The sequence below is a fragment of the Anomaloglossus baeobatrachus genome, chromosome 5, assembly GCF_048569485.1.
Source record: "Anomaloglossus baeobatrachus isolate aAnoBae1 chromosome 5, aAnoBae1.hap1, whole genome shotgun sequence".
NCBI lineage: Eukaryota > Metazoa > Chordata > Amphibia > Anura > Aromobatidae > Anomaloglossus > Anomaloglossus baeobatrachus.
Genome location: NC_134357.1, coordinates 117,303,896 through 117,316,929, shown reverse-complemented (window position 1 = coordinate 117,316,929; position 13,034 = coordinate 117,303,896). Strand labels below are relative to the sequence as shown.

Below are 13,034 nucleotides of genomic sequence, written 5' to 3'. Positions count from 1 at the left end.
CTAGACAGTCCAAGGGAAAGGTCTCGTCCTTGCCCCAGTCCAAAGGTTTCGGTCATTTCGGTCCTCAGCAAAGTTCCGTTCCTCCACGTCCAACAGGTCAGAGGAGGGCTAGAGGAACTCTTCTGCATGACGGTCTAAGTCACAAGGCGGCTTCCTCATGACTTCGGCCTCACCAAGACCGCGTCCTCGGTCGGTGGCAGGCTCTCCCGCTTTTGCGACGCCTGGTGGCCACATGTCCAAGACCGATGGGTGAGAGACATTCTGTCTCACGGTTACAGGATAGAGCTCTGCTCTCGTCCTCCGACTCGTTTCTTCAAAACATCTCCGCCCCCCGAGCGAGCCGATGCACTTTTTCAGGCGGTGAACACTCTGAAGCCTCGATGTCACAAGGAGACTTCCTAGCATCAATTGACATCAAGGATGCTTATCTCCATGTACCGATCGCACCCGAGCTTCAACGCTTTCCGCGTTTCGCCATCAGGGACGAACAAATTCAGTTCGTGGCACTGCCATTCGGCCTGGCGACAGCCCCACGGGTCTTCACCAAGGTCATGGCAGCAGTGGTGGCGGTCCTACACTCTCAGGGCCACTCGGTGCTCACTTACCTAGACGATCTTCTAGTCAAGACACCCTCCTGGGTGGCATGTCAACACAACCTGACCATTGCTATGGAGACTCTCCAGGGGTTCGGGTGGATCATCAAATTTCCAAGGTCAAAACTGACACCGACCCAATCACTGACTTGCCTCGGGATGGAGTTTCATACTCTCTCAGCGATAGTGAAGCTTCCGCTGCATAGTCAGCGTTCACTACAGACAGGGGTGCAATCTCTCCTTCGGGCCCAGTCACCCCTTGAGGCGCCTCATGCACTTTCTAAGGAAGATGGTGGCAGCAAGGGAGGCAGTTCCCTTGCGCAGTTTCGTCTGCGTCCGACTCTATCGGACACCGCAAATGGGACAGGAGGTCGACGTCCCTAGACAAGAACGTCTCTCTTTCCCTTGCAGCAAAACCTCTCTTCAGTGGTGTCTTCTTTCCACTTCCTGGGCGAAGGAAAAATCCTTCCGGCCCCCAGCCGGGGCTGTGGTCACGACGGACGCGAGTCTGTCAGGGTGGGGAGCGATCTTCCTCCACCACTCGGCTCAGGGAACCTGGACTCCGACAGAGTCCTCCCTTCAGATCAATGTTCTGGAGATAAGGGCAGTGGATCTAGCCCTAAAGGTGTTCCAGCAATGGCTGGAGGGCAGGCAGATCCGAATTCAGTCGGACAACGCCACGGCGGTTGCGTACATCAACCACCAGGGCGGCACACGCAGTCGTCAAGCCTTCCGAGCAGTTCGGCGGATTCGGCTGTGGGCGGAAGCCACAGCCTCCACCATCTCCGCAGTTCACATCCCGGGCGTAGAAAACTGGGAAGCAGATTTTCTCAGTCGCCAGGGCATGGACGCAGGGGAATGGTCTCTTCACCCGGACGTGTTCTAGAGATCTGTTGCCGCTGGGGAACGCCGGACGTCGATCTAATGGCGTCTCGGCACAACAACAAAGTCCCGGCATTCATGGCTCGGTCCAAGGATCACAGAGCTCTGGCGGCAGACGCGCTAGTTCACGACTGGTCGCAGTTTCGACTGCCTTATGTATTTCCTCCTCTGGCACTACTGCCCAGAGTGTTACGCAAGATCAGGTCAGACTGTCGCCGCGCCATCCTCGTCGCTCCAGTCTGGCCGAGGTGATCGTGGTACCCGGATCTGTGGCACCTCACGGTGGGTCAACCGTAGACACTCCCAGACCGACCAGACTTGCTGCCTCAAGGGCCATATTTCCTTCTGAATTCTGCGGCTCTAAACCTGACTGTGTGGCCCTTGAGTCCTGGCTCCTAGCGTCATCAGGGATATCTCCAGATGTCATTGCCACCATGAGACAGGCCAGGAAACCAACGTCCGCCAAGATCTATCACAGGACTTGGAGGATCTTCTTATCCTGGTGCTCTGATCAGGGTTTTACTCCCTGGCCGTTTGCCTTGCCCACTTTTCTTCTTTCCTTCAATCCGGAATGGACAAGGGCTTGTCTCTCGGCTCTCTCAAGGGACAAGTATCGGCGCTTTCCGGTCCCACCTTACAAGCGTCCGTTAACACCCTCGGATCTCAACAGGGTGCTGATGACTCTTCAGAAGCCACTTTTCGAGCCGATGCGGGATCTCTCTATCTCGCCTTTCGCAAAGGGTGGCCTTCCTAGTGGCAGTCACATCACTCAGAAGAGTGTCTCAGCTAGCAGCGCTGTCATGCAAAGCCCCCTTCCTGGTGTTTTCACCAGGATAGGGTGGTTCTACGTCCGGTCCCGGACTTTATCCCTAAGGTATCCCCGTTTCATCTCAATCAGGATATCGTCTTACCCTCTTTGGGTCCGCATCCAGTTCACCATTGTGAAAAGGATTTGCATTTATTAGATCTGGTTAGAGCACTCCGGCTCTACATTTCTCGCATGGCGCCCCTGCGCCGGTCTGATGCGCTCTTGTCCTTATCGCGGGCCAGAGTAAGGGATTTCAGGTTTTCAAGTCAACCTTAGCTCGGTGGATCAAGGAACCGATTCTTGAAGCCTACCGTTCTTTTAGGCTTCCGATTCCTGCAGGGCTGAAAGCCCATTCTACCAGAGCAGTCGGTGTCCTGGGCATTGCGACACCAGGCTACGGCTCGGCAGGTGTGTCAGGCGGCTACCTGGTCGAGTCTGCACACCTTCACGAAACACTATCAGGTGCATGCCGATGATTCGGCAGATGCCAGCCTAGGTAGGCGACTCCTTCAGGCGGCAGTTGCCCACCTGTAAGAGGGGGCCGTTTTTCGGCTCTTTTTTTATCGAGGTATTTTTTTACCCACCCAGGGATTGCTTTTGGACATCCCAATTGTCTGGGTCTCCCAATGGAGCGACAAAGAAGAAGGGAATTTTGTTTACTTCCTGTAAATTCCTTTTCTTCTAGCTCCTATTGGGAGACCCAGCACCCGCCCCTGTTCCCTTCGGGCTGTTGTTCTTTTGTGTACACATGTTGTTCATGTTGAATTGTTCTTTTGGTTCATGGTTTCAGTTCTCCGAACATCCTTCGGATTGAATTTACCTTAGACCAATTTATAAGTTTCCTCCTTCCTGCTTTGGCACCAAAACTGATGAGCCCGTGATGCACGGGAGGGTGTATAGCAGAGGGGAGGGGTTACACTTTTTAAAGTGTAATACTTTGTGTGGCCTCCGGAGGCAGAAGCTATACACCCAATTGTCTGGGTCTCCCAATAGGAGCTAGAAGAAAAGGAATTTACGGTAAGTAAACAAAATTCCCTTCTTTTCAGTTTATTAGGTTGGTAGTTTGGTGGTGATAGGTGCAGATGTTTCCCTACTCACTGCTGATGTCCAATCAGTTCTGACCGTATCACACAATGCAGAGATAATAGTAATGTACCATTGACAATGAATTCAGGTATTTCCCGGAGGAATAAGAATCAGAATTCTAATAATCGGTGCTCTGACATATTACTTCATGCTGGACCAATGCACTTTTAGGTGGTTTGGTATCTCAAGTAGGTTTTACTGAATTTTTGATCACTGGTATGTCGGCAGGAGAGGACCGACTAAAGCACAATTGTCTTAGCTGGTTCTGGGGTTTCTGTAATTAAAGGACTCAAGCGTATAATGTGTGCAAGTGACTAAAGACAAAAGCTGAAGATGTTTTTTTTTTTTCTTTCTTCTAGATAGAGATGATGACGATGATGACTCTAGCACCAAAGATAAACGTGATGACAAAAGAGACCTCAAATGTAGCAAAGAATGGCCGAAGGATAAGGTACATAATACTGACTTTGGTTATACAGGTATAGAGAAAAAGGTATGGCACCAGGTGACCTGTGAGAACGCGTCTGAAGACGCTAAACAGCTGCAGGCTAAGTGCTGCCCTACCTGTTTCTCCACTGGACGCCATAAAATAAGACATTTTCATTATTTAGTGAGTGCTATAACGTTTTCTCTCTACCTGGTTTGCTATGCACTATTTCATTTTATTATAGAGCAACACGGACACTCATAAGTTATTGCAGCTTATTCCCTGAAATGTATGTATAGTGGCTGACACCAGAAAGTAGTGCCTACCTGTCTTTCTTTGTATTGGTGTTACAGCTGGAGTATAGATGCTTACAACCTATACATTGTATAGATCCTTACAGCCTATACATTGTATAGATCCTTACAGCCTATACATTGTATAGATCCTTACAACCTATACATTGTATAGATCCTTACAACCTATACATTGTATAGATCCTTACAACCTATACATTGTATAGAGCCTCACAACCTATACATTATGAACAGTAAACATTACTAAGATGTATGTAAACATTTTAGATATATTGATAATGTAATTGCATAGTTTGGTGAATATATTTTATTGACTTAGATACTTTACTATATTCTACTTTTGGTTTTACTTCTAACAAACTAACATCAAGACTTCTGCATATTACGGAAAAATGAAAATTTACCTAGAAACTTATTCTCAGGTGTCACCCAATATCCTTCCCTTTGTTTTCATTTTTGCCAAATGGCTTTAGGCAGGGTGGTAACTTGCTAATAGGGGGTCTGTCCACAAGGACCCTCGCTTGCCACAGCAGCAATGTAACGGGACCTCACAAGGCAATTTCTGATTTCTTCAGCGCTCTATTGGGAGACCCAGACGATTGGGGTATAGCTACTGCCTCCGGAGGCCACACAAAGCACTACACTAAAAAGTGCAAGGCCCCTCCCCTTCTGGCTATACCCCCCCGTGGTATCACGGGTTCTCCAGTTTTCAAGCTTTGTGCGAAGGAGGTCAGACATCCACGCATAGCTCCACAGATTTTAGTCAGCAGTAGCTGCTGACTATTTCGGATGGAAGAAAAGAGGGCCCATATAGGGCCCCCAGCATGCTCCCTTCTCACCCGTTGATGGTGTTGTAAGGTTGAGGTACCTATTGCTGGTACGGAGGCTGGAGCCCACATGCTGCTTTCCTTCCACATCCCCCTGGGGGGCTCTGAGGAAGTGGGATCCTGCCGGCCTCAAAGCTCTGACGCCGGGCTCCATCCACAGACCCATTTGAACCTGCTGGATACGGAGCTGGAGTACCGTTCAGGGACATGGCCCTGCACCATTACAGGTACTCTGTGTCCCCGTACACACAGGCACAGCACACTCCAGACTTGCTGGGTGTGCTAGTGCGCCGGGGACAGTAAAGGGTTACAGTCACTGCAGCTTTGCTGAGTGACTTTGTGTATTGGGAACTACCGCGCCGGACGCTCCGGGAGCGGCGGCGCGGCTGGGACTTGTAGTTCGCCGGGGACTGGGCGCCGACCGCGCTTTTACGGCGGCGGCGCTTATAAATCCAGTCCCCGGCTTCTGCGGCCTAGTGCCGCTTCGTTCCCGCCCCCTCCCTGTCACTCAGGGAAGGGGACAGACGCTGAGCAATCAGCAGCGCCGAGGGCTGGAGCCTTATTTACATGCTCCAGCCCTCTCACTGCACACTGTCGGACGCCGGATTCCCGCTCTGACTTGGGGGCACGCCCACGGCCCGCCCCTCCTCACACGAGCTGGGGAAGACGCCGGCAGCCATTACTGCAGTCCGAGCTCGGACTTTCGGCAACCAGGCAGGACGGTGGCGACCATACACCCGCTTATAGGCGGGCGGTAAGCGGCACACATAGTGCTGACCCCAATATATACTGCAGTGTGTACATGTGTATTTTAACTGCATAGGTCGCTATATGCCCGCTTGGAGAGCGACACATCAGCAGCAGGAAAGCAGGTGTGCTAAGGCACAGGCTTTCTAGGCTGCTTGTATTGCACGTACTGAAGTGTTCATTTGTGTTTCTGCTTGTATGCTATACACTGCACTGTACAGTCGCTAGTCTTAGCTATATTCTCCTGGAATGGCTAGACTACAGCAGCAGAAAACCAAGGGTGCTGGGGCACAGGTTTTTTTTTCTATGCTGCTTGTATTGCATGGGCTGCAGTGTGCATTTGTACTTGTGCTTGTATGCTATACATTGCACTGTATGGTCACTCTTCTGGGCTATATTCCCCTAGATGGCTAGTCTACAGCAGCAGAAGAGCAGAGGTGCCAGGGCACAGGCTTCTATGCTGCTTGTATTGCTTGTGCTGCAGTGTTCATTTGTACTTTATGCTTGTATGCTATACATTGCACTGTACGGTCACCAATCTTGGCTATATACTTCTAGATGGCTAGTCGGCAGCGGCAAAAAAGCAACACAGATTTTCAGTGCTGTTTTTACTACATGGGATGCTGTTCATGACACCGTCCCATTGTGTGCATGCTCCCCTGTAGCACTTCGTCTGCCGGGGTCTCTAGCACTTCGTCTGCCGGGGTCTCTACTAGTCGTGGCCAAAGAAACCACCTGTCATCCCTGTCCAAGGACAGGGACGGAGTTGCAGTTTCGACAGATATATTGTCATAAGATAGAGACTTGCAGTCCAGACAGGCCATGGGCAATCTTCCTGACCAACCTCATTTGGAACGGGGGGGTCCCAGGAGGACTCTCTGTATGATAAGGCAGCTCTCCAGGACTTTGATCCTGACATCGCTATCAATCCGGATACACCGGATGGTAACGCCATACGGAATGATCCTATAGCGTCCATCAATGGAAGGTTGGATCTTTCTCCCTCAGCTCCCCCAGTGGAGGAGTCAGCTTCACAGCAGGAGAAGTCCCTTTTCAGTATCTCAAACGGATATTGAGTATTTTTCTGGCCACGCTGACTTCAGAGAAGCAGTCCAGAAACACCACGCTTACCAGATAAGCGTCTTCTCCAAACGTTTTTAAGATACACGTTATCCCTTTTCCCCTGACGTGGTCAAGCGCTGGACCCAGGGTCCAAAGGTGGATTCTCCAATCTCCAGGCTTGCGTCTAGAGCCATAGTTGCACTGGAGATGGGGCTTCACTTAAAGATGCCATTCACAGACAGATGGACTCTGGTTGAAATCTGTCTAGGAGGCTATCGGCGTGTCGGTTGCTCCGGCATTCACAGCCGTATAGGCAACCTCACCTTTTCAGCTGTTCTTGCGCAGCTGGCCTTGAGCACATGTACATCTGTACCGCAGAGGCGTCCGTAACTCCGCAATGTCTGCACTGCGACTTACCCTATTAATGCTGTCCTAAAAGTACAGTCGAGGTTTCGGTCCTTCCCAAGCTCGGGCAGGTCCCAATTGTCCTCGTGCAAAAGGGCTACAAACCCTCAGACGGGCTCAGATTCCGGCCGGGCTCAATCACGCCCAAGGAAGGCAGCCGGAGGAACCGCTACCAAGGCGGTCTCCTCATGACTCTCAGCTCTCTCTCTCTCTCCGCATCCGCGGTTGATGGCAGACTCCCCCGCCTTTGGCGACATTTAGCTGCCACAGGTCACAGACCGGTGGGTGACGGACATTGTGCTCACGTGCACAGGACAGTGTTCTGTTCTCGTCCTCCGACTCCATTCTTCAGAACGGCCCCACCTCCCCACCGAGCAGATGCCCTGCTGCAGGCGGTGGACGCTCTAAGAGCAGAAGGAGTGGTGATCCCTGTCCCCCCTCAGGAACGAGGGCGAGGGTTTGTACTCCAATCTCTTTGTGGCTCCAAAAAGGGACGGCTCCTTCCGTCCTGTTCTGGACCTAAAACTGCTCAATAAGCATGCGAACGCCAGGCGGTTCCGGATGGAATCCCTCCGATCCGTCATTACCTCAATGTCTCGAGGAGACTTCCTTGCCTCAACAGACATCAAAGATGCCTATCTCCACGTGCCAATTGCTACGGAGCACCAACGTTTTCTACGTTTTGTGATAGGAGACGACCATCTTCAGTTCGTAGCTCTGCCATTCGGTCTGGCGACAGCCCCACGGGTGTTCACCAAGGTCATGGCAGCAGTGGTAGCAGTCTTGCACTCTCAGGGACACCCGGTGATCCCTTACTTGGACGATCTACTCGTCAAAGCACCCTCCCTCGAGACATGACAACGCAGCCTGAATGTTACGCTGGAGACTCTCCAGACTTTCGGGTGGATCATCAATTTGGCAAGGTCAAATCGGTCACCGACTCAATCACTAACGTATCTCGGCATGGAGTTCACACTCTATCAGCGATAGTGAAGCTTCCGCTGAACAAGCAGCGTTCACTGCAAACAGAGGTGCAGTCTCTCCTTCAAGGCCAGTCGCACCCCTTAAGGCGCCTCATGCACTTCCTAGGGAAGATGGTGGCAGCCATGGAGGCAGTTCCCTTTGCGCAGTTTCATCTGCGCCAACTGCAAGGGGACATTCTCCGCCAATGGGACGGGCAGTCAACCTCCCTGGACAGGAAAGTCTCCCTTTCCCAGACGGCCAAGGACTCTCTGCAATGGTGGCTTATTCCCACCTCATTGTCACAGTGAAGATCCTTCCTACCCCCATCCTGGGCAGTGGTCACGACAGATACGAGTCTGTCAGGGTGGGGAGCAGTTTGTCTCCGCCACAGGGCTCAGGGGACGTGGACTCAGCAGGAGTCCACCCTTCAGATCAATGTTCTGGAAATCGGGGCAGGGTATCTTACCCTACTAGCTTTCCAGCAGTGGCTAGAAAGAGAGCAGATCCGAATCCAGTCGGACAACTCCACAGCGGTGGCATACATCAACCACCAAGGAGGGACGCGCAGTCGGCAAGCCTTCCAGGAAGTCCGGCGAATCCTCATGTGGGTGGAGGACACAGCATCCACCATCTCCGCAGTTCACATCCCGGGCGTAGAAAACTGGGAAGCAGACTTCCTCAGTCGCCAGGGTATGGACGCAGGGGAATGGTCCCTTCACCCGGACGTGTTTCAGGAAATCTGTCGCCGCTGGGGGGTGCCGGACGTCGACCTAATGGCGTCTCGGCACAACAACAAGGTCCCGGCATTTATGGCACGATCGCGCGATCACAGAGCTCTGGCGGCAGACGCCTTAGTGCAAGATTGGTCGCAGTTCCGGCTCACATATGTGTTTCCACCTCTGGCACTCTTGCCCAGAGTACTGCGCAAAAAATCAGATCCGATTGCAGCCGCGTCATACTCGTCGCCCCAGACTGGCCGAGGAGATCGTGGTACCCGGATCTGTGGCATCTCACGGTCGGCCGACCGTGGTCACTACCAGGCTGGCCAGACTTACTGTCCCAAGGGCCGTTTTTCCATCGGAATTCTGCGGCCCTGAACCTGACTGTGTGGCCATTGAGTCCTGGATCCTAGCGTCTTCAGGATTATCCCAAGGGGTCGTTGCCACCATGAAACAGGCTAGGAAGTCCACCTCTGCTAAGATCTACCACAGAACGTGGAAGATTTTCTTAACCTGGTGCTCGGCTCAGGGAGTGTCTCCCTGGCCATTTGCATTGCCTACTTTTCTTTCTTTCCTGCAATCGGGGTTAGAAAAGGGCTTGTCGCTCGGCTTCCTTAAGGGGGAAGTCTCGGCACTATCCGTGTTTTTTCAGAAGCGTCTAGCACGTCTTTCTAAGGTGCGCACGTTCCTACAGGGGGTCTGTCATATCGTACCCCCGTACAAGCGGCCGTTAGATCCATGGGATCTCAACAGGGTATTAGTTGCTCTCCAGAAGCCGCCTTTCGAGCCTCTGAAGGAAGTTTCCTTTCTCGCCTGTCACAGAAGGTGGCGTTTCTCGTTGCGATCACATCGCTTCGGCGAGTGTCTGAGCTGGCAGCTCTGTCATCCAAGGCTCCCTTCCTGGTGTTCCACCAGGACAAGGTAGTGCTGCGCCCCATTCCGGAGTTTCTCCCTAAGGTCGTATCCTCATTTCATCTTAATCAGGATATATCCTTGCCTTCCTTTTGTCCTCATCCGGTTCACCGGTATGAAAAGGACTTACGTTTGTTAGATCTGGTGAGAGCACTCAGACTCTACATTTCCCGCACGGCGCCCATGCGCCGTTCCGATGCACTTTTTTTGTCCTTGTCGCTGGTCCGCGCAAGGGGTTGCAGGCTTCTAAAGCCACCCTGGCTCGATGGATCAAAGAACCAATTCTAGAGGCCTACCGTTCTGCGGGGCTTCCGGTTCCTTCAGGGCTAAAAGCCCACTCAACCAGAGCCGTGGGTGCGTCCTGGGCATTACGACACCAGGCTTCGGCTCAACAAGTGTACCAGGCAGCTACCTGGTCCAGTCTGCACACTTTCACCAAGCATTATCAGGTGCATACCTATGCTTCGGCGGATGCCAGCTTAGGTAGAAGAGTCCTGCAGGCGGCAGTGACACCCCCGTAGGGGAGGGCTGTTTTGCAGCCCTAACATGAGGTATTTCTTTACCCACCCAGGGACAGCTTTTGGACGTCCCAATCGTCTGGGTCTCCCAATAGAGCGCTGAAGAAGAAGGGAATTTTGTTACTTACCGTAAATTCCTTTTCTTCTAGCTCTTATTGGGAGACCCAGCACCCGCCCTGTTGTCCTTCGGGATGTTTTTGTTGTTTGCGGGTACACATGTTGTTCATGTTGAACGGTTTTTCAGTTCTCCGATGTTACTCGGAGTTAATTTGTTTAAACCAGTTATTGGCTTTCCTCCTTCTTGCTTTGGCACTAAAACTGGAGAACCCGTGATACCACGGGGGGGTATAGCCAGAAGGGGAGGGGCCTTGCACTTTTTAGTGTAGTGCTTTGTGTGGCCTCCGGAGGCAGTAGCTATACCCCAATCGTCTGGGTCTCCCAATAAGAGCTAGAAGAAAAGGAATTTACGGTAAGTAACAAAATTCCCTTCTTTACATTATACATAAAATCCATGGCTCTCAAGGTTAATTATCAACTTCAGCACCTTATTTTTCTAAGGAGGCGGAACATGAACATAAATTGTGACCAGTAATAAGTCCTTGGAGAAAATCCTACAGTGAAACAATACAAATCTGCCATTTCTATCAAAATGGCTTGAAAGAGAAGTGACTTAAGTGCTAAAATACTGTCTCCTCTGGAATAACTGGTGGAGGTTGAATGGAAACTATGGCTCTTCCACGAGCAGTTAACTATTATGGATCTATCTTTTTCTAGATGGGTTTCTTGCGGACACACAATTGCGGGTGAATGAGCCCTGATAAACTCCATGGCCGCCATCCTTTTCGAAGCATCCCCTAACCCTCTAACATTCTATGAAAGAAATTTGACATTAGCCATTACTAATCTTTGTATAAGCTAAAAGTATAGTGGGAATATACACTAGCCACCGTCTCATGTACCAGCACAAACAGACAGTAATTTGTCCATTTGTATATAAAATAGTTAACAATAGTATGGTATTTAGAGCCGTGCAGAACATCTTGTTTAAAACATTAATACCCAGAAGACAAACAAATAGCGTGAAATTACAACTCCATCTGACAACAGCAGATATGGAGTAAGGCACAAGACCATCCTGTACCTGGGCTGAGAACAGATGAACCAGCTAGTGAGTAACTAAGCGTTTCTTAGGAGTCTGCTGTAATAGGATGTAGGACAGAATGTGAGAGTCCACTGGGTCATAGAGCTCCAGAAAAAGCGAAAGCGCCAGAAATCTATCGGAGTAACACAGATGGCGCTTGACTTGAATTATGAAGGGTTAACACTACTGGCTGCAGGAAATTCTTTGCTCATTTAGATCCATCCATCTTCGTGCCTATATAGGATGCTGAAAAAAAGGCGGCCTCTCCCAGAGCCGCTACTCCTAAGGTCGCGTTTAGTATCCACAAGTTGGGCTTTTTTCTTTTAGACTTCAACAAAATAATCGGGGTAAAAGGAGACGTTATGGCCATTGAGGGAAACATCCTCCATATTGTGGGCAGCCCTGAGGATGGTATCTGTGTCGTAATGGAGCGGATTGATTATAACTGGACAGGGGAACCTGGTGGCAGCGGCCTAGTGGGCACCCTGTGCGCTCTCTTAACTGCATACAGTGAGGACAGGGAATGCAGAAACTGCCAGTGCAGCCATTTTTTAAAATGCTCAGTAGGATTGTTTCCCTCTGTCTTTTCAGGAATGTCAGCAACCCTTACATTTGTGTAATAAATGAAAATAAGGCGGAGCTGCTTCGTGACACCGCAATAAACACATCCCTCAGTGTGGGCTCAGTTGCACTGGTGAGGATTAATGATGGCAGGTCGCTTCAGGCTGCAGGGCAAGTGGATTATCACAGCAGGCAGTGACCGTTCCCACTGATCACCCACTTAGTTTTAGGAGTTTTCCAGCAACAATGTCCGGCTGTGTATGCGATGCCTCTGCGGAGCAGTCCTTCCCACCCAAGTACCTGCTGGCAGTGCGATTCCAACCTATGTGCACACTGTAACCTCCCGACGCCTCCTGGCCACTCCTCCAGCCATTCCTTCGCTGTCAATGTGCATGAGAGCTTCACATTCCTGATGACCTGTATAATACTGCTGCGTTGGCCCATTGGGGTTACAGGCAGGCGATCCACCCCCCGAACTCTCCTGCTCTGTAACCCCTCACAAGCCTGGCCAAGCCAGCAACTAGATTTATTGCATTTATGACCAATGTTCTGGCTTTGGGGTCTAGTTTGATCCCCATAACTTAAAAAATTAAATGAGGAAACTGTAAAAAATCATAATAAAAAGTATCCTACCACATTTATCATCTACACAAAGTATGTTACCTAACTATGAAGCCAATTTTCTAACAACAAGCTAGACCGAGATCTATCTGTATATTTCTTTTTAGAGGAGCATGCTTTTTTTTTTTCTTAATTCTAAACTCTTGTCACCAGGGCTTATAAAAGTTACTAAGAACAGAAAACTTTATAATTTTTGCCTGACTTGTGATTCTTTTCTCAGGAGAAGAAACTAATGGTTACAGTGAATAAAGACCTGCTCATGGCTTTTGTATATTTTGATCAAAGTCACTGTGGCTATTTATTGGAGAAGGATTTAGAAGAAATCATCTATACACTTGGACTGCATCTGTCTCGGGCTCAGGTACTGATCTCTGCTATACTCTGCACTACATTACAGTGGACTGGGAGAGCCTGCCAATGACCCCACCATCAGCCATTAGGGGGTTAT

At 50.5% G+C, this 13,034-nt stretch overlaps 1 protein-coding gene across 2 annotated transcripts in view; it reads left to right on the top strand.

Moving 5' to 3' along the window:
* CCAR1 (cell division cycle and apoptosis regulator 1) overlaps positions 1 to 13,034 on the top strand; it is a 189,314-nt gene that overhangs the window by 142,182 nt on the left and 34,098 nt on the right. For both annotated transcript variants that reach the window (XM_075348798.1, XM_075348797.1), the window contains exons 20-21: positions 3,729 to 3,820; positions 12,807 to 12,947. In XM_075348798.1, coding sequence (XP_075204913.1) covers positions 3,729 to 3,820; positions 12,807 to 12,947 — 233 coding nt within the window. The remainder of the gene's footprint in view (positions 1 to 3,728; positions 3,821 to 12,806; positions 12,948 to 13,034) is intronic.